Consider the following 18,909-nt stretch of genomic DNA (forward strand, 5'->3'; position numbering starts at 1 on the left):
AAGTTTATGTAATGCTTGTTAAGGATTCTGAGCCAGTGGTGTGCACGCACGCACGCACGCACGCATGCACGCTCGCTCGCGCTTTCCCCTGGGACAGGGAGCTAGTCATAGCAGTGTATTTATAGACATACTAAAGAATCCCCCCTACACGTGTACACGTACACACACATACACACACACACACACACACACACACACACACACACACACACACACACACACACACACACACACACACACACACACACACACACACACACACACACACACACACACACACGACGGTGGGTTTGCAGATGCCACCAGTTAAAGTCGTATTGCAGATCTACTATTTTTTTAATCCTGAATGCCTGAAGAAAGTCAGCATAGACGGAAAGCTTGCAAATTGTGCTTGTTTGGCGTCATATAAAGGACCCGTCGTACTGTACAGGGGTAGAACCATGAAGGACCCGTCCTACTGTACAGGGGTACAACCAATAGTATTTGCAAAACTGCAAAAAAAAAAGAAGCAGAAATCTCTCTCTCTTCCTCTGGAGAGGCATTAGTAACCTGCCAGTCGCTCCAGGGCTAATGGTAATGTTCCTGACCGTATTTAAGACGTAGCTGTCTTTTTGCTTAAATCATGCTTCACATGTGAGCCAGTGGTTGCGCACATGGACGCACACACGCTTTCTCCTGGGACCGGGAGCTCGTCATCGCAGGCTATTTATAGACCCACTGAAGAATCCCCACATATTATGTGAAGCAAAAAAGACAGCCATCTCTTTATTTGTGCACAAATACGGTCAGGAACAATACCGTTATCTCTGCAGAGACTGTCAGGTTTAATAATGCCACTCCAGAGGAAGATAGAGAGCTACACTTGTCTGTTTTGCCTGTATCAGTTTGCGACAAATACAACCTTCCTGACTCTTGAATAATCAATCAATCAATCAATCATTATAATGAAACTAGAACGGTGCCCGTGGGGGCACCGCTACAGGCCTACTTGGAACGATGCAAGTTGGAAATGCATGCCCCACCCAGATATTATGCGTTGGAGCCTCTATAGCGGTTCCCGTTGGGCACTGGCCTACTTGGAACGATGCAAGTTGGAAATGAATGCCCTACCCAGATATGTTTTCTCTGTGTCCATTATATGCCCATATATGGAGTTCTTTGTCAGGCATGCCCAAATATGGAGTCTATGCAGACGTCAGAATGATGTATATGGACACTGGGCACCCGGCCCTGCTGTCCAAACCCGGGCAGAGGCGTTTTTGGGGTGGTTCTGGACAAGCGTGGGTCCGACCGGGTTCGACACTGGCACCCCCTGTGGTGGTGTGGAACGCGTACGTGTCGAATTTGAAGTCGGTGGGGCGAACGGTTGTTTTGTGCAAGCAAAATAGCCGTGCAGAATTGCAGATAGATAAAACTGCAGATAGATGCACAAGGATGAGACAGACCCAATAATTATAGACACACCTGCCGCCCGCATACTACTTGACACATGCACGTGCGCGAGCAAGCACGCACACACGCATTCCTTAACTGCAAATATAGACGCACAAGGATGAGACAGACAGATAGAATAATTAGAAACACCTGCCACATACTTGACAAACACGCACACACACACACACACACACACGCATACAAACACACAAACACGCGCACACACACACGCACACACACACTTGGTTGTAAACGTCAGCACAGAGCGACATGCCGACATCCCACTCTGAGCAGTGTGTGTTTCACTGATACAGTAAAAGTGGAGGAGAGAGAGAGCCATGCGGTGTGCATCTCATCTCCAGAGGTTTATAATTACATTTAGCAATAAAGTCAAAGTGTGAAATAAGTGAGTCATCGCCACAACTTCACAAGTCACATGGTATGCTGAAATAAGTTACACTTTAGTGTTGGTTTTTATAGGACTTTTTTTAATTTAGTTTTAGTTGTCTATTGACTAAAAATGTCATATTTTAGTCATCTGAAATGATTTAGTGTTGGTTTTAGTCGACTAAATATCATTTAAGATTTTAGTCGACTAAATCTGCAGTTGACTTAGTCGACTAAAATGTATGTTGGCAGGCCTTGATGGCGTCATAATGGCTGACTTTACACTTGGTTGCATACTGAAAATAGCCGATCTACAAGCTCACAACGTGTCACAGCGCAACGCGTTGTAGATCGGCTGTTTGTATAGATCGGCTATTTTCAGCATGCAACCAACCACACGGCGGTTAGGTTATCACCTAAAAACTGGAGTATATGCGTCCCACTTACAGTTGCTCATCAAGGACTGGCATCATGGTTTCTTTGGGACAATTTAATTGTGTTTCATTAAGACTCTTCAGCTCCGGATTGACCATTACCATTTATTGCAAAGCTGTATTGCATTTAGTTTGGCGTTGTGGCTCGATATCACAGATTACCTGTGCAACATACACAACGATCTGAGATCACAACGCCCCCATAGCAGAGCACAGGATAAAGACAATGAACAACATAACAACTTTCAATTGTATGCCAGATACCACATAGATTGGATACATATCACACAATAGAAGAATCCATAAATCACATTATAATCATATAATCAATCATCATTACAGAACTAAATGCCACAGGGAGGAGGCCTTCCACGCGCTACGTCCGGCTGGGGAAACTCTCCACTGTCAGGTGAAAAGAAGCAACTTGGACTATTCATGCATAGAAGGAAGCATGAGGTCAGCCCGTTGCTCCCCCCAGGTTGGCAGAGGAAGTGTAGCGCCAGGACTACATTAGATTGGGTTAGCGCCCCTGCTTGCATCCTCCGTGAGGAGGGCCATTCGAGCCGCAAGTGGAGTCTGCAGTACTACCGTTGCCCAGCGGTGGAGCCTGCAGAACCACTGCGGCTCAAGAATCCACCACTCCGGAATGAAGTGTCTGGTGCTGGGAGTCTGGTGCAATGCACAGGTCCTCGCGGTACTCCTGGTGAGAGCAGGAGTGGACCTGGTGAGACGTAGGAGGGGCCCGGACAGGAGGCAACCTACAGAGCCTAGTACCTCCACTTACCAGAATAGTACCTCTCAGTCCCGGCATAGTAGTTCCGGAGTGGTTCCAACGGATTGTGCGGCCCTGTCTTTCCCTAGTGGTCTGATCGAGGGTAGCTACTGGGACGTAAGTCGGGACTTGATCACCCCGGCTCGGTCACCCGAGTGAGGGGTATGATGTTCGAGAGACCCGAAACCCTGATGACCTTGGGATACATCACTGAGGATACGTCCCAGTTGCATCCCAGGCGATCTCGTTCTTTAGATAATTGAACTGGGTGGAACAAATGGGTTGCAAAATCTTGGGATAAAAATGATAAAAGAATAAAATAAACCTGTAGAAATGGCATTAATGAAATCACTGTCCTGAAAACGTCCTCACAAGTATAGTAACGCTAGTGCGTGCGTGCGTGCGTGCGTGCGTGCGTGCGTGCGTGCGTGCGTGCGTGCGTGCGTGCGTGCGTGCGTGCGTGCGTGGCAGAAGTATTGCTCATCTTTATTTACTGTGGGGGATTCCTGGGCCGACAGAGTAGAGTCCATGGAAAATGTTTTTGTTACTCGGTAAACATGCCCCCCTTCGCTACCTCCTCCCACTCCCTCCCTAGCATCTCTCTCTCTCTCTCTCTCGCTCTCTCTCTCTCTCTCCAGGGTGTCCAATGAAGTACTGTCACCTCATAGACACATGGAAAAATGCAAAAATTGTGGCACTCCATCTTTAAATGTCCTTATATGGTTATGGTGACATAAGTGTGAAGTCAGAGGATGGCCTGCCAGCCGGCCGGTCGGTCGGCCCTCCCTTAAGCCAATGTTAAGGATGGTGATGCCGCAGCCTAACTCTTCTCTATATAAATTACAGTATACAGTCATTTCTTTTGAGATTATGTCATCTGTCACACTGCTGTGGTGCTTTGTTTCCATCTGTTGAACCTATAGGCTCATGTCTTTGGGCTATAGAGTTGCATGGGGGTTGGCTGTAGTGGGAGACAATGAACCTATAGGCTCATGTCTTTGGGCTATAGAGCTGTTGGGGGTTGGCTGTAGTGGGAGACAATGAACCTATAGGCTCATGTCTTTGGGCTATAGAGTTGATGGGGGTTGGCTGTAGTGGGAGAAAATGAACCTATAGGCTCATGTCTTTGGGCTATAGAGTTGATGGGGGTTGGCTGTAGTGGGAGAAAATGAACCTATAGGCTCATGTCTTTGGGCTATAGAGTTGATGGGGGTTGGCTGTAGTGGGAGAAAATGAACCTATAGGCTCATGTCTTTGGGCTATAGAGCTGTTGGGGGTTGGCTGTAGTGGGAGAAAATGAACCTATAGGCTCATGTCTTTGGGCTATAGAGTTGATGGGGGTTGGCTGTAGTGGGAGAAAATGAACCTATAGGCTCATGTCTTTGGGCTATAGAGTTGATGGGGGTTGGCTGTAGTGGGAGAAAATGAACCTATAGGCTCATGTCTTTGGGCTATAGAGTTGATGGGGGTTGGCTGTAGTGGGAGAAAATGCTAGAAAAGGCTGTGCCCATTTGTGGCTCTGCGAGCCAGACAGGGGGTTTCCATTTGACAACTCATGTACGTTTTGGCTCCTTCTCTAGGTCGTGTTCAGACGAGCCCTCCATCGTTGCTTCCAGTCATCCTGGTTCTCCATACATCTGGCCAGCTCGGTGGTGCTTCCAGTCATCCCGGTTCTCCATACATCTGGCCAGCTCGGTGGTGCTTTGAGCTCCTGCGTCGTTCTTGTCGAGTACATCCACATAATGTTAATGTGTTGGTTCCCACAGCACTAGTTTGCTGGCTGGCAGCTCTTCGTGTCTTTAGCAGTGTCCTGCTATAGTCTCGTTCTCCTGGCTGCTATTTTCTGGCTCACCCTTTGGTAATGGTATTCCCTCATACAGATTTGTGTTGGTAACATGTGTGCTCTTACTGATGTTGAGTGCTGCACGCAGCATTCTGGTGTAGCACACATCGAGAGACTTATGCAGGGTTGGCTTCAGGGTCCAGCATTCACTGCCGTGTAGGAGAACAGACTCCACCGTTGCGTAGAAGAAGCTGAGTTCCACCAGACAGTGGCCTTGTGGTTAGAGTGAAACTGGGAGGTCGGGTTTCGATCCCCGGCTGGGTCATACCAAAGACTGTAAAAATGGGACCCAATGCCTCCCTGCTTGACACTCAGCATCAAGGGTTGGATTGGGGGGTCAAATCTACTAATCAAATGATTCCCGAGTGCGGCACGGCTGCAGCTCACCGCTCCAAGAGATGGGTCAAATGCGGAGAACAAATTTCACTGCGGTAACGTGTGTGACAAATCGTACGACTTTGACTTTTGACTTTGAGTTCGGTTTGACGGGGGAGGTTGGTTGCATGCACTGGCCATGCCGTTTAGGGCCCTCCATGCAAGTGCCTTCCTCACTTTCAGGTCTTGAGTTGAGTTGACCCATGAGCCCACTCAGCCCAGTACTTGAAGTCCTTGACTACCTTACTCGTCCTTACTCCAGTAAAAACGCTCATACTGTTAAGCCTGAATTCTTGTCTTACCTCATTTGTGTATTGTCTTTCTGAGCATGTGCAGATCCTGCAGATTCCCTGTGTTTCTAGATCCCCCTGGGGGTCTTAACCCATTTTGACCTGAGATCAGATTCTAAAAATGTCTTCTACATTCTGACAGTTAAAAATAGCAGACCTACAAGCTCGTAGCGCGCCACTCGGTGTCGCGCTATGAGCTTGTAGAGCTGCTATTTTTCAATAGCTAAAGCATAACATAATATAGCAGTAATCCACAGTGGTGCTGCGTAGAGGGACCCGCTCTGCGTAGAGGGACCCGCTCTGCGTAGAGGGACCCGGTCTGTGTAGAGGGACCCGCTCTGCGTAGAGGGACCCGCTCTGCGTAGAGGGACCCGCTCTGCGTAGAGGGACCCGCTCTGCGTAGAGGGACCCGGTCTGCGTAGAGGGACCCGCTCTGCGTAGAGGGACCCGGTCTGTGTAGAGGGACCCGGTCTGTGTAGAGGGACCCGGTCTGTGTAGAGGGACCCGGTCTGCGTAGAGGGACCCGGTCTGCGTAGAGGGACCCGGTCTGTGTAGAGGGACCCGGTCTGTGTAGAGGGACCTGGTCTGCGTAGAGGGACCCGGTCTGCGTAGAGGGACCCGCTCTGCGTAGAGGGACCCGGTCTGCGTAGATGGACCCGGTCTGCGTAGAGGGACCCGGTCTGCGTAGAGGGACCCGCTCTGCGTAGAGGGACCCGGTCTGCGTAGAGGGACCCGGTCTGCGTAGAGGGACCCGGTCTGCGTAGAGGGACCCGGTCTGCGTAGAGGGACCCGGTCTGCGTAGAGGGACCCGGTCTGCGTAGAGGGACCCGCTCTGCGTAGAGGGACCCGGTCTGCGTAGAGGGACCCGCTCTGCGTAGAGGGACCCGGTCTGCGTAGAGGGACCCGGTCTGCGTAGAGGGACCCGTTCTGCAATCACTCCATTTGTCATGAACTATATAGTGATTAAGAAACGACTCTTTCCTCCATTAACTTAAGACTGGTTGCTGTTGAATCATCAGACTATTTATTTATTGTTTATTATTTACTCTTTTTCCATGTTTTTTTCCCCCCGTGGCGATTCAGAGCGGTGAGATTTGACACGATGGATTTTCCATCACTCCATTAACCCTGTCAGTTAACCTTTATCATGGCTGGTGTGAAAAGCATTCATAATAATTTCAACGCTGCCTGTCTTTCTTCACACACCACCAAGGTGGATCGGTTTAGTGACAGGGTTGGGGGGGGATGGGTGTTGTACTGTATATGTGTTATAGCACAATTCATATACTGTTTATTATACTTGCACAAGCAGAGCGTGCAAGTACCGCGATCGGCTGGGTATGTATGTATGGTATGTATGGTATGTATGGATGGATGGATGGATGGATGGATGGACGGACGGTACGTTTCAAGGTTGGTATAAGGTCAATAACGGGTCTCAAGTATTTAGAACAGCAGTTGTATTAGACATTATTTATTAGCACTCAAAGTAGAGACAAGAGGGTTTAGACCGAGACCCCAGTAAGGCTATCCAACGTTGAAGCTGCCACTACCTTAGAGTATATATGAATAGAGACGGCGCCCGAGTTCTCCTTCCATCCACTTTTGCTCAGAAGCGCATGAGGCGATTTCACTCCTCCTTCCGGTTAGGAACAGAGTGCATTCTGGGATTGATTGGGCCAAAGACATGAACGTGCTGCCATTGCACTGAAACCGCGTTCATGTGTCATCACGTGTCATCACGTGTCATCATGAACGTGCGCAATGATAGTCAACGGACCAGCGTGTTCATGTTCTTGGCCCAGCGCTGCAATACCAAATTCAGCCACTATGTCCAGTCAGGGTTTCCTCCGGGTGCCGTCTCTATTCATATATACTCTAAGGCCACTACCTACTGTGGAATTGCAGCGCTTTCATGGAGGTGGACGGACGTTCATGATGTCACGTGCGTAAGCCCCGGACCTCAACATTGAGGTCCGGGGCTAGGCTAGGCTAAACTTCCGCTCGCTCGAGACATTGAGCAATTGAGACAATTTTTCCGGGTGAAAATCACCCATGTTTAGTGTTCTTCTAGGGTTAATGTAGAGTGAAGACATAAAAAAGACTAGCATAGAGCCCTGAGGGACCCCGCTCAACAACTTAATGGGGGTTTTAAGTGGTTTCAGTGGGTTTCATCATGGTGATCATGTGGGCAGGCAGCCAGCCTGCAGACATCAACCAGCCAACCTTATTGATCTGGCTTCACTTTCACTGAGGTGACATCATAAAGGCCTTCTCCGGAGCGGAACGAGTGTTTTAAATGTACAGTAAGGGTAAAAGTAGCAATATCACAACTAGAAATACTCATGTATAGGCATCATAAAAAAAGATATAATTCATATGCAGAATGTGAAGTAATGTCATGTAAAATGGCATGAAATAAGTTATATTTTGAAAATAACCAGTCCGCAAGCTCTGCTGTTTCCGAAAAGCTGATCGTATAAATCACGCCTTAAATGGTTAAAGGGATTGTGATGGTAATTTTTCGTATTTCTTTTTTTAGTTTTTCTGAGCTCAATTGCACCCAAAAAAACTGAACATTCAGTAGATTTTCTGTGGTCTGGGGTTTTCTGGCTCAAAGTGCTCTGATTTTATCCTGCTGTTTGTGATGTCACAGCCTGCAAATCCCATGGGATTTTCCAGAAGATGTCACTGTTTTCACTGTTTTGCCTGTTTTCATTGCAGCTCAAAAAGACTTCCAAACCCCAGAGAAAACTCCAGACCACAAAAAATTAATTAAAATGTATCTAAACCTGCAAAGTGACCTGTAACTAAAGTTTTCAAATATTTTTTTGTGGGGTGAAAAGTACAATATTCGTCTCAGACATGTACTGCAGCATAATAGTAGGCCAACATTTAAGTAATGTACCTCAACATTTTGTTTAAGTACTTTACTTGAGTATTATGTACTTAATTTACTGATTTAATTTACTTTCCACCCATTGGGTTTTCAGAAGGGGGGGTTATCCCATTCTGGGCGGGAACCCCTATTGGTCTTTTAACTAAGCATTACGTTATACTTTAGCTATTGAAAAATAGCAGATCTACAAGCTCGTAGCGCGCCACTCGGTGGCGCGCTACGAGCTTGTAGATCTGCTATTTTTGAAAAATCGTAAAAATGCGGCACAAATCTTTGAATATATATTCTTTCAGACTGAGCGAACGTTTTTCTTGACGTCAGTCCTAAATGGGTTCATTTGCCCAGAGCTACACAAGCTAGAACCGCCACTGCTAGAAGCTCTTGGCTGTGATGGTACTGTCATGAAAGGCCATGCTCTATATTCTAACATTAGACTCCATTTCCATTTTTATGCTTGTACTGTACAGTATGCATTTTATAATGACCATAATAAAATGTTAAATGTTAACACTTTGAATATAATGGTGTCAGCTCCACTCGTTAAGGGCACCGGATTGTTTGTGTGTGTGTGTGTGTGTGTGTGTGTGTGTGTGTGTGTGTGTGTGTGTGTGTGTGTGTGTGTGTGTGTGTGTGTGTGTGTGTGTGTGTGTGTGTGTGTGTGTGTGTGTGTGTGTGTGTGTGTGTGTGTGTGTGTGTGTGTGTGTGTGTGTGTGTGTGTGTCGCGCGCGCATGTCAGTATATACACGTTCCTGCTCGTGAGAGAGAGAGAGAGAGAGAGAGAGGTGATAAACCACCTGCAGCTCTTCATCTCGGTGGGATGTCTCTGTTCCCCTCCAGCCCCCCCCCCCCCTCCTCTCCAGCTCCACCACCCTCCAGCCCCCCCCCCCCCCCCCCCCTCTCCAGCCCCACCACCCTCCGCCCCCCCCTCCATATATCTCCCTGATCCTATTACCCCCCCACACCCACCCCACTCTCGTCCGCCCCCCCCCCCCATAACTCCATACATCAAAGCTCTTTACTGCAGCAGGTATACGGTATAAAGCGTCCTCATAAATTTGCCTTCCGCTTCGGCTCTGGGATTACCGGGGCCCGAGATGACTGGGAAACATGCTACGCCCCCCAAACCATCTCCCCCCCCCCCTACTCCCCCCCCCCACCCCACCCCCCCCCAACACACACTCACGTTCCCACTCTGAACACGTGGAGCCGTGGCTGTGGCTTTCTAACACGCTCGGAGTGATCGTGACGAATCGTTATGCATTTAAGAGGAATCAAAGTGATGGCGGCTGTGAAGAGGGCTGCTCACGTGCTCCACGAGGAATCCCATTCCCTCTATAGCGCTGCTCCACCCATTCCTAAGACATGTGGGAATGGTCCAGTGAAGAAAAAAATAGAAAAAATAAAGTCCATTGTGGGTGTTTGGGATTTTTTCTCTTATCACACTATATCACTAAACATGGGTGAAATTCACCCGAACACCAAATAACACACTTCTATGATGTCACTGAGCATCATGAAGGTACTGAAAGACCCTCCATGCACCTCAGACCATCAGCAACATTATGAAAATTGCAAAAAATATTCATTTTTCATTTATGATATTTCTTCTCTAATATTAAGGTTATTTTTTGCAGTCGGTTTGTATTGGGGGGTCCAGCCAGAAATGTTGAGAACCCCTGATCTAAAGGAGCATGCCAGCGTGCTCAGCACAGAGACATACTGTACATGCATTGCTTTTTGTAATTGAGTATTGCCCGTTTTGAGCTTGTAGATCGGCTATTTATACGAAATGCGTTTTGAACTCGTCGATCCTCTTTTTTTATTTGAATCCTGAAAAGTATAATAGTTTTGGACGTATGAGGTTTCCACCCGACAGAGACGATTATAATAAGAAAAAGACAAAATAATAAGAATGAAAATAATGCACTGAAGCGAAAGCATATACTGTACCATGCAGGAATTGGAAGGGTTAGGTTTAGGGTCTCGTCTTAGACGGGTACCATAGGGTTAGGGTTAGGTTTAGGGTCTTGTCTTAGACGGGTACCATAGCTTTGTAGTGTATATTTATTAGGTTAGGTTTAGGGTCTTGTCTTAGACGGGTACCATAGCTTTGTAGTGTATATTTATTAGGTTAGGTTTAGGGTCTTGTCTTAGACGGGTACCATAGCTTTGTAGTGTATATTTAGGGTCTCGTCTTAGACGGGTACCATAGCTTTGTAGTGTATATTTATTAGGTTAGATTTAGGGTCTTGTCTTAGACGGGTACCATAGCTTTGTAGTGTATATTTATTAGGTTAGGTTTAGGGTCTTGTCTTAGACGGGTACCATAGCTTTGTAGTGTATATTTATTAGGTTAGGTTTAGGGTCTTGTCTTAGACGGGTACCATAGCTTTGTAGTGTATATTTAGGGTCTCGTCTTAGACGGGTACCATAGGGTTAGGTTTAGGGTCTCGTCTTAGACGGGTACCATAGGGTTAGGTTTAGGGTCTCGTCTTAGACGGGTACCATAGCTTTGTAGTGTATATTTATTAGGTTAGGTTTAGGGTCTTGTCTTAGACGGGTACCATAGCTTTGTAGTGTATATTTAGGGTCTCGTCTTAGACGGGTACCATAGGGTTAGGTTTAGGGTCTCGTCTTAGACGGGTACCATAGCTTTGTAGTGTATATTTATTTGACTGTGCCTTCCTGTTATTTGACTTGTCCTGGGTTGTTTTTAACTTTCCCTCTTTCCCTATTTATAATTCTCTCTGTAAGTGGCAACGTTGAGACAGCTCGCACAGAAATATGATCATTGCATCCACTCTTTTCACCCCTGTCGTCGTGTGATGTGACAAAGTTGATTCTGCTTAAACGGAGTGAGCTACAGTACAGTACAGTACAGTACAGTACAGTACAGTACAGTACAGTACAGTACAGTACAGTACAGTACAGTACAGTACAGTACAGTACAGTACAGTACAGTGAAAACCTTTCTTCTGATAATGATGCGACCGTTGATTTTGACAGCAAATTCTTTATTTTGTTTTAATAGCCGTTTGAATAAGATGTCAGTCACATTTTAGTCATCTGAACGGTTTTAGTTTGAGTCTAGTTTTTGTCGACTAAATGTCATTAGGTTTTAGTCGATTTCCGGTTCCTCCAAGTCTAATCCTGCAACCGGTTCTGGATTCCAACCCCACAGTGGGGAGGAATCATAAGGACGAAACAGTGTTCTTGAAGTGTGTAGGTGGTCAGGTCACCCATAACCATTAAGACCTGGAATGCGCATCTGTGTCACCTTAGCTTTTAACCACTTGAACCATTAGTTCACCATTAGGCTATTTTAAACTTTTGCTGTTGAAAGCTGTGATTTTTGAAAAATTGTGAAAATGTGTGCAAATCTTGTTTGAATATATAGTCTTATATATTCTTTCACAGTGGACATTTTTAACTCAAGTCTTTGCTTCTGGAGGCCCCTGGAACCAAATATTATGAGATGATTGAGAGGTCGGCAGACAAATCCATATCATTCTGGGTGTGCTTGACATGAACCACTGACCTAGTTGTTCAGGATTTTGAAGACGTTTGTAGAATCAGGTACTCAGGTCTTGGCTTAAATATGTTTTTAGGTCTTGGGTTAAATATGTCTCTCTCTCTCTCTCTCTCTCTCTCTCTCTCTCTCTCTCTCTCTCTCTCCCTCCACCAGGTGAGGAATGACTTAACCAACGAGCTGGAGAAGGCGGACATCCAGATCGCCGACACGGAGAGTTTCTCCAACGACCCTTGTGTCAACGTGAAGAAACTCAAGGTGAGAGAATGGCCGCTGTGAAGCCCCACAAAGTAACCCTGTAGTTACAACGTTACTGTAGGCGTGTAGGGCATATTCCACATCCTGGTGGCAACGATGTTACCGTTGAACCAAACTCTAGGTTCAGAAGACTGGAGGCCACCTCTCAATTCATTCGACAGATGAAGAAGAAACATTGATTTTAATAAAATCATTAAAATGACCAATCTACAATGGTACCTACGTGGTTAATAAGATGAATCCATTTAGTTTATTATGAAACTAAATCAATGCACGCACACACGCACGTACACGTTGAAACAATTCAAACCATCCAAAATTGTGCTTCTCGGATAGAATGATCGCTAAGAACATAATGGATAGTTTTTAGCCATTTGGCACAGAGGGTCTATTGATGAAGTATAATTTGGTACAAAGGGAGTCCTGGGCTGAAGGTCATTCTGTGGGATGGTACATCATGTCTTGACTGGATGTGCCATTTCACTAACTTCGGACGCACTCAGTCCTGTGAGCTCTTTTCATTGAAGTTGTACCCATATCGCCTCGCCTCGCCTCGCCTCACCTCACCTCACCTCACCTCACCTCTCCTCTCCTCTTGGAAGAGGCGAGAGAGAGAGAAAGGCAGAGAGAGAGATGGAGAGGCAGAGAGAGAGAGATGGAGAGGCAGAGAGAGATGCAGAGATAGAGAGATGGAGAGGCAGAGAGAGATGCAGAGGCAGAGATAGAGAGAGAGAGAGAGAGAGGCAGAGAGAGAGAGAGATGGAGAGGCAGAGAGAGAGAGAGATGGAGAGGCAGAGAGAGAGAGAAAGGCAGAGAGAGATGGAGAGGCAGAGAAAGGGCGTATGGAGAGGCAGAGAGATGGAGAGGCAGAGAGAGAGAGAGATGGAGAGGCAGAGAGAGAGAGAAAGGCAGAGAGAGATGGAGAGGCAGAGAAAGAGAGAAAGGCAGAGAGAGATGGAGAGGCAGAGAAAGAGAGAAAGGCAGAGAGAGATGGAGAGGCAGAGAAAGGGCGTATGGAGAGGCAGAGAGATGGAGAGGCAGAGAGAGAGGCAGAGAGAGAGAGATGGAGAGGCAGAGAGAGAGAGAGATGGAGAGGCAGAGAGAGAGAGAGATGGAGAGGCAGAGAAAGGGCGTATGGAGAGGCAGAGAGATGGAGAGGCAGAGAGAGAGGCAGAGAGAGAGAGATGGAGAGGCAGAGAGAGAGAGAGATGGAGAGGCAGAGAGATGGAGAGGCAGAGAGAGAGAGAGATGGAGAGGCAGAGAGAGAGATGGAGAGGCAGAGAGATGGAGAGGCAGAGAGATGGAGAGGCAGAGAGAGAGAGATGGAGAGGCAGAGAGATGGAGAGGCAGAGAGAGAGAGATGGAGAGGCAGAGAGATGGAGAGGCAGAGAGATGGAGAGGCAGAGAGAGAGAGATGGAGAGGCAGAGAGAGAGAGAGAGATGGAGAGGCAGAGAGAGAGAGAGAGATGGAGAGGCAGAGAGATGGAGAGGCAGAGAGAGAGAGAGATGGAGAGGCAGGGAGAGATGGAGAGGCAGAGAGAGAGAGAGATGGAGAGGCAGAGAGATGGAGAGGCAGAGAGAGAGAGAGATGGAGAGGCAGAGAGAGATGGAGAGGCAGAGAGATGGAGAGGCAGAGAGAGAGAGAGATGGAGAGGCAGGGAGAGATGGAGAGGCAGAGAGAGAGAGAGATGGAGAGGCAGAGAGATGGAGAGGCAGAGAGAGAGAGAGATGGAGAGGCAGAGAGATGGAGAGGCAGAGAGAGAGAGAGATGGAGAGGCAGAGAGAGAGAGAGATGGAGAGGCAGAGAGAGATGGAGAGGCAGAGAGAGAGAGAGATGGAGAGGCAGGGAGAGAGATGAGATAAAGATAAAACATACGTGAGTGGTGCCTGAGGCTGACGTTCTGAGCTGACACCCTAGCTGCTAAATGTCTTTGTTGTCGGGAAGATATACCTCTTATCTCCATATTTAAACTTTTTTGTGTTTTTTTTTCTAAATGAACACCCTACTTCCCCCTAGCGTCACACAGAGCATCAACAGTATACCAGACCCATTTGGAGCTTGTCGTTTAGTATACTTTTCATTTTGAGCTTGTAGTTTGGTATACTTTGAGCTTGTAGTTTGGTATACTTTGAGCTTGTAGTTTGGTATACTTTGAGCTTGTAGTTTGGTATACTTTGAGCTTGTAGTTTGGTATACTTTGAGCTCGTAGTTTGGTATACTTTGAGCTTGCAGTTCGGTATACTTTGAGCTTGTAGTTTGGTATACTTTGAGCTTGTAGTTTGGTATACTTTAGCTTGTAGTTTGGTATACTTTGAGCTTGTAGTTTGGTATACTTTGAGCTTGTAGTTTGGTATACTTTGAGCTTGTAGTTTGGTATACTTTTAGTTACTTGTAGTTTGATATATTTTGAGCTTGTAGTTTGGTATACTTTAGCTTGTAGTTTGGTATACTTTAGCTTGTAGTTTGGTATACTTTGAGCTTGTAGTTTGGTATACTTTGAGCTTGTAGTTTGGTATACTTTGAGCTTGTAGTTTGGTATACTTTGAGCTTGTAGTTTGGTATATTTTGAGTTTGTAGTTTGGTATACTTTAGCTTGTAGTTTGGTATACTTTGAGCTTGTAGTTTGGTATATTTTGAGCTTGTAGTTTGGTATACTTTAGCTTGTAGTTTGGTATACTTTGAGCTTGTAGTTTGGTATACTTTAGCTTGTAGTTTGGTATACTTTGAGCTTGTAGTTTGGTATACTTTAGCTTGTAGTTTGGTATACTTTGAGCTTGTAGTTTGGTATACTTTGAGCTTGTAGTTTGGTATACTTTGAGCTTGTGGTTTGGTATACTTTGAGCTTGTGGTTTGGTATACTTTGAGCTTGTAGTTTGGTATACTTTGAGCTTGTAGTTTGGTATACTTTGAGCTTGTAGTTTGGTATACTTTGAGCTTGTAGTTTGGTATACTTTGAGCTTGTAGTTTGGTATACTTTGAGCTTGTAGTTTGGTATACTTTGAGCTTGTAGTTTGGTATACTTTGAGCTGGTAGTTTGGTATACTTTGAGCTTGTAGTTTGGTATACTTTGAGCTGGTAGTTTGGTATACTTTAGCTTGTGGTTTGGTATACTTTGAGCTTGTAGTTTGGTATACTTTGAGCTTGTAGTTTGGTATACTTTGAGCTTGTAGTTTGGTATACTTTGAGCTGGTAGTTTGGTATACTTTGAGCTTGTAATCCTCAGTTCTGTCTTTGACACGTGAGGTTTCCACCCGACGGAGGCCATTATGTAAATCACAGCGTCGCTCTCTGAAAGCCTCTCCGTTCTGAGCGCTGGGGTTCTGCCAGGCGGCTCCCCGTCACTGGACCGCTTTTACAGCACGCACACACGCACGCACGCACGCACGCACGCACGCACGCACGCACGCACGCACGCACGCACGCACGCACGCACGCACGCACGCACGCACGCACGCACGCACGCACGCACGCACGCACGCACGCACGCACGTATCCATGCACACACACACGACAGATCCGCTACACCCTGCACCACAAAAGCACATTTTCCTCCGTAACCCCATGAATTATTCCATAGGCATCTGGATGATCAGCTGCTGACGAATGGACCACACACACACACGCGCACGCGCACGCGCACAGGCATAACTTTTTTTTTTTATGCCTGATTTATACAGCAGTTAGTTAGTTAGTTAGTAAATGTAAAAAAATGGCAGTCATAAAATCTGTCCTCACAACTAGTAATACGAACCTGTGTGTGCGTGCGTCCGTGCGTGCACGTGCGTGTGCGCGTGCTTGCACACTGTGATGGAGCACCTGTGCTCGTTCCAAATCCCCCAGACAGCACAGAGCTGCCTCTATATAACAATGTGCCTGCAGGAATGATACATAACCCTGTTACCCTGTTACAGGAATGATACATAACCCTGTTACCGGGCAGAACACACCTCCTCTACATAACCCTATACATAACCCTGTTACCGGGCAGAACACACCTCCTCTACATAACCCTATACATAACCCTGTTACCGGGCAGAACACACCTCCTCTACATAACCCTATACATAACCCTGTTACCGGGCAGAACACACCTCCTCTACATAACCCTATACATAACCCTGTTACCGGGTAGAACACACCTCCTCTACATAACCCTATACATAACCCTGTTACCGGGCAGAACACACCTCCTCTACATAACCCTATACATAACCCTGTTACCGGACAGAACACACCTCCTCTACATAACCCTATACATAACCCTGTTACCGGGCAGAACACACCTCCTCTACATAACCCTATACATAACCCTGTTACCGGGCAGAACACACCTCCTCTACATAACCCTATACATAACCCTGTTACCGGGCAGAACACACCTCCTCTCTCCACCATTCTAACTTCACGTGTCTTCGTCATAAGGTGACGTCCTCCTACTTCCTGGTCGTACTACTACGGTGTCACACAGAAGCATCAAAATCAAAAGTCATCATACGCAGATCTGCAAGCTGTAAACATAAGCTGTCTCTGCTTGAGCTTGTAGATCTGTGGCTTTTGCCGTTTTATGTTTTTGAAAACGTTTTTTTTGGACATCATGAGGTTTCCACCCGACAGAGACGATCTTTAGATCTTTAACTCTCAAGAGTGTAAACGGGTCCATTTGGTTCCTTTTTGCTCTTGAGAGAGTTAAATTATTGTTACACGTATGCATTACATAAGTCTACACAATTAAAGAATGTAGAAGAATTGTTATTTTTGACCAACGTTTGTCTGTTATCTCTGTTATCTCTATGGTACCAACATCAATACAGCATGGAATCGTGGACAAAATCCTGTCCTTAACGACAAACGAAATATTCTTTGGTCTTGGGTCTGACTCTGAGGAGAGACTAAACTCATTAAATGGTGGTCCGTGGCATAAATGCCTACTAAATAACGGGCCTTGTAATGAAAAAGGTTGAAACCCACTGTGTTATTGTTCGCGTGCGTGCGTGCGTGCGTGCGTGCGTGTGTAACCGGCCAGGGCACTGGCTGTTGTTCTAACAGTCATTACAGTGGTTTAGGGCCAGACGGGATCATAATCACATTAATATGTTGCATGCGTGTTTGTTCCACCGTGGACCAATTATGGAACGTGTTATGGAATCATCTGGGGTGCTTTTATTTTATATAAGACAGCACGTTATAAATAATAACGACTCTAATGGTGCGGCATGACTTAACGCTCGCCTATAGGGTGCATTCCACACACACACACACACACACACACACACACACACAGACACGCACACACACACACACACACACACACACACACACACACACGCGCATAAAATCACGCACACAATCACGCACACACACAAACAATCACACGCGTACACAAACACACAACAAATCATTAGTAGCAGATGCGGGGGGATTGTTTAGTGGGCTGCAAACAACACTCTGACCAGTCTATAAATCGTGTCGTTCACATGCCCGTAAAGTGACCCTCGTTAGAGTGTGTGTGTGTGTGTGCACTGTATGCGCCCGTGTGTGTGTGTGCACTGTATGCGCCCATGTGTGCGTGCACGCCTGTGTGTGTGTGTGCACTGTATGCGCCCATGTGTGTGTGTGCACTGAATGCACCCATGTGTGCGTGCACGCCTGTGTGTGTGTGTGTGTGTGTGTGTGTGTGTGTGTGTGTGTGTGTGTGTGTGTGTGTGTGTGTGTGTGTGTGTGTGTGTGTGTGTGTGTGTGTGTGTGTGTGTGTGTGTGTGTGTGTGTGTGCCTTATAAACCTTAGCAGAGGTTGATGGGGTCATCAGGGGTACATTATCCGCCATCGTTCAAAACACACTAGCTGGCTCAGACTGGGATCGTGGCTCGAGTCTCTGCTTCAGCCGACCCAGCGCTGTTTGTCCCCATAGGAAAAAACATGTGACAGAATGGTACAGTACAGTTATGTATATGGGTTTTAAATGTAATGGGTCCTGGGACCCAGGGGTGGTCTTTTAGATTTGTTAAAGGGATATTTTATGATTCCTACTTCAACAACGTTAGAGCACAGTACTGATTACAGTATTGCATCCCAGCCAGGACCCCCCGGAGGAGGGTGACATGATTGTGTCCTTTCTCAATTTAGTGAGTCTAAGGATGCAGGATGCAGGCTATATTACATCACTGATGGTAACTCATATCCCGCCTATAGTCAACATGTGACTGATAGACAGAATGGTAACTCGTATCCCCCCTATAGTCAACATGTGACTGATAGACAGAATGGTAACTCGTATCCCCCTATAGTCAACATGTGACTGATAGACAGAATGGTAACTCGTATCCCCCTATAGTCAACATGTGACTGATAGACAGAATGGTAACTCGTATCCCCCCTATAGTCAACATGTGACTGATAGACAGAATGGTAACTCGTATCCCGCCTATAGTCAACATGTGACTGATAGACAGAATGGTAACTCGTATCCCCCTTATAGTCAACATGTGACTGATAGACAGAATGGTAACTCATATCCCCCCTATAGTCAACATGTGACTGATAGACAGAATGGTAACTCGTATCCCCCTTATAGTCAACATGTGACTGATAGACAGAATGGTAACTCGTATCCCCCTTATAGTCAACATGTGACTGATAGACAGAATGGTAACTCGTATCCCCCCTATAGTCAACATGTGACTGATAGAC

At 46.4% G+C, this 18,909-nt stretch overlaps 1 protein-coding gene across 1 annotated transcript in view; it reads left to right on the plus strand.

Annotated features, from left to right (window-relative positions):
- The window catches only part of gabbr2 (gamma-aminobutyric acid (GABA) B receptor, 2), a gene marked incomplete at both ends in the record, with an annotated part of 420,874 nt that overhangs the window by 255,823 nt on the left and 146,142 nt on the right, over nucleotides 1–18,909 (plus strand). Inside the window, 1 exon segment of the mRNA XM_079522984.1 lies at nucleotides 12,120–12,221. Coding sequence (XP_079379110.1) covers nucleotides 12,120–12,221 — 102 coding nt within the window.

Source organism: Electrona antarctica (assembly GCF_951216825.1).
Source record: "Electrona antarctica genome assembly, chromosome: 15".
Lineage (NCBI taxonomy): Eukaryota > Metazoa > Chordata > Actinopteri > Myctophiformes > Myctophidae > Electrona > Electrona antarctica.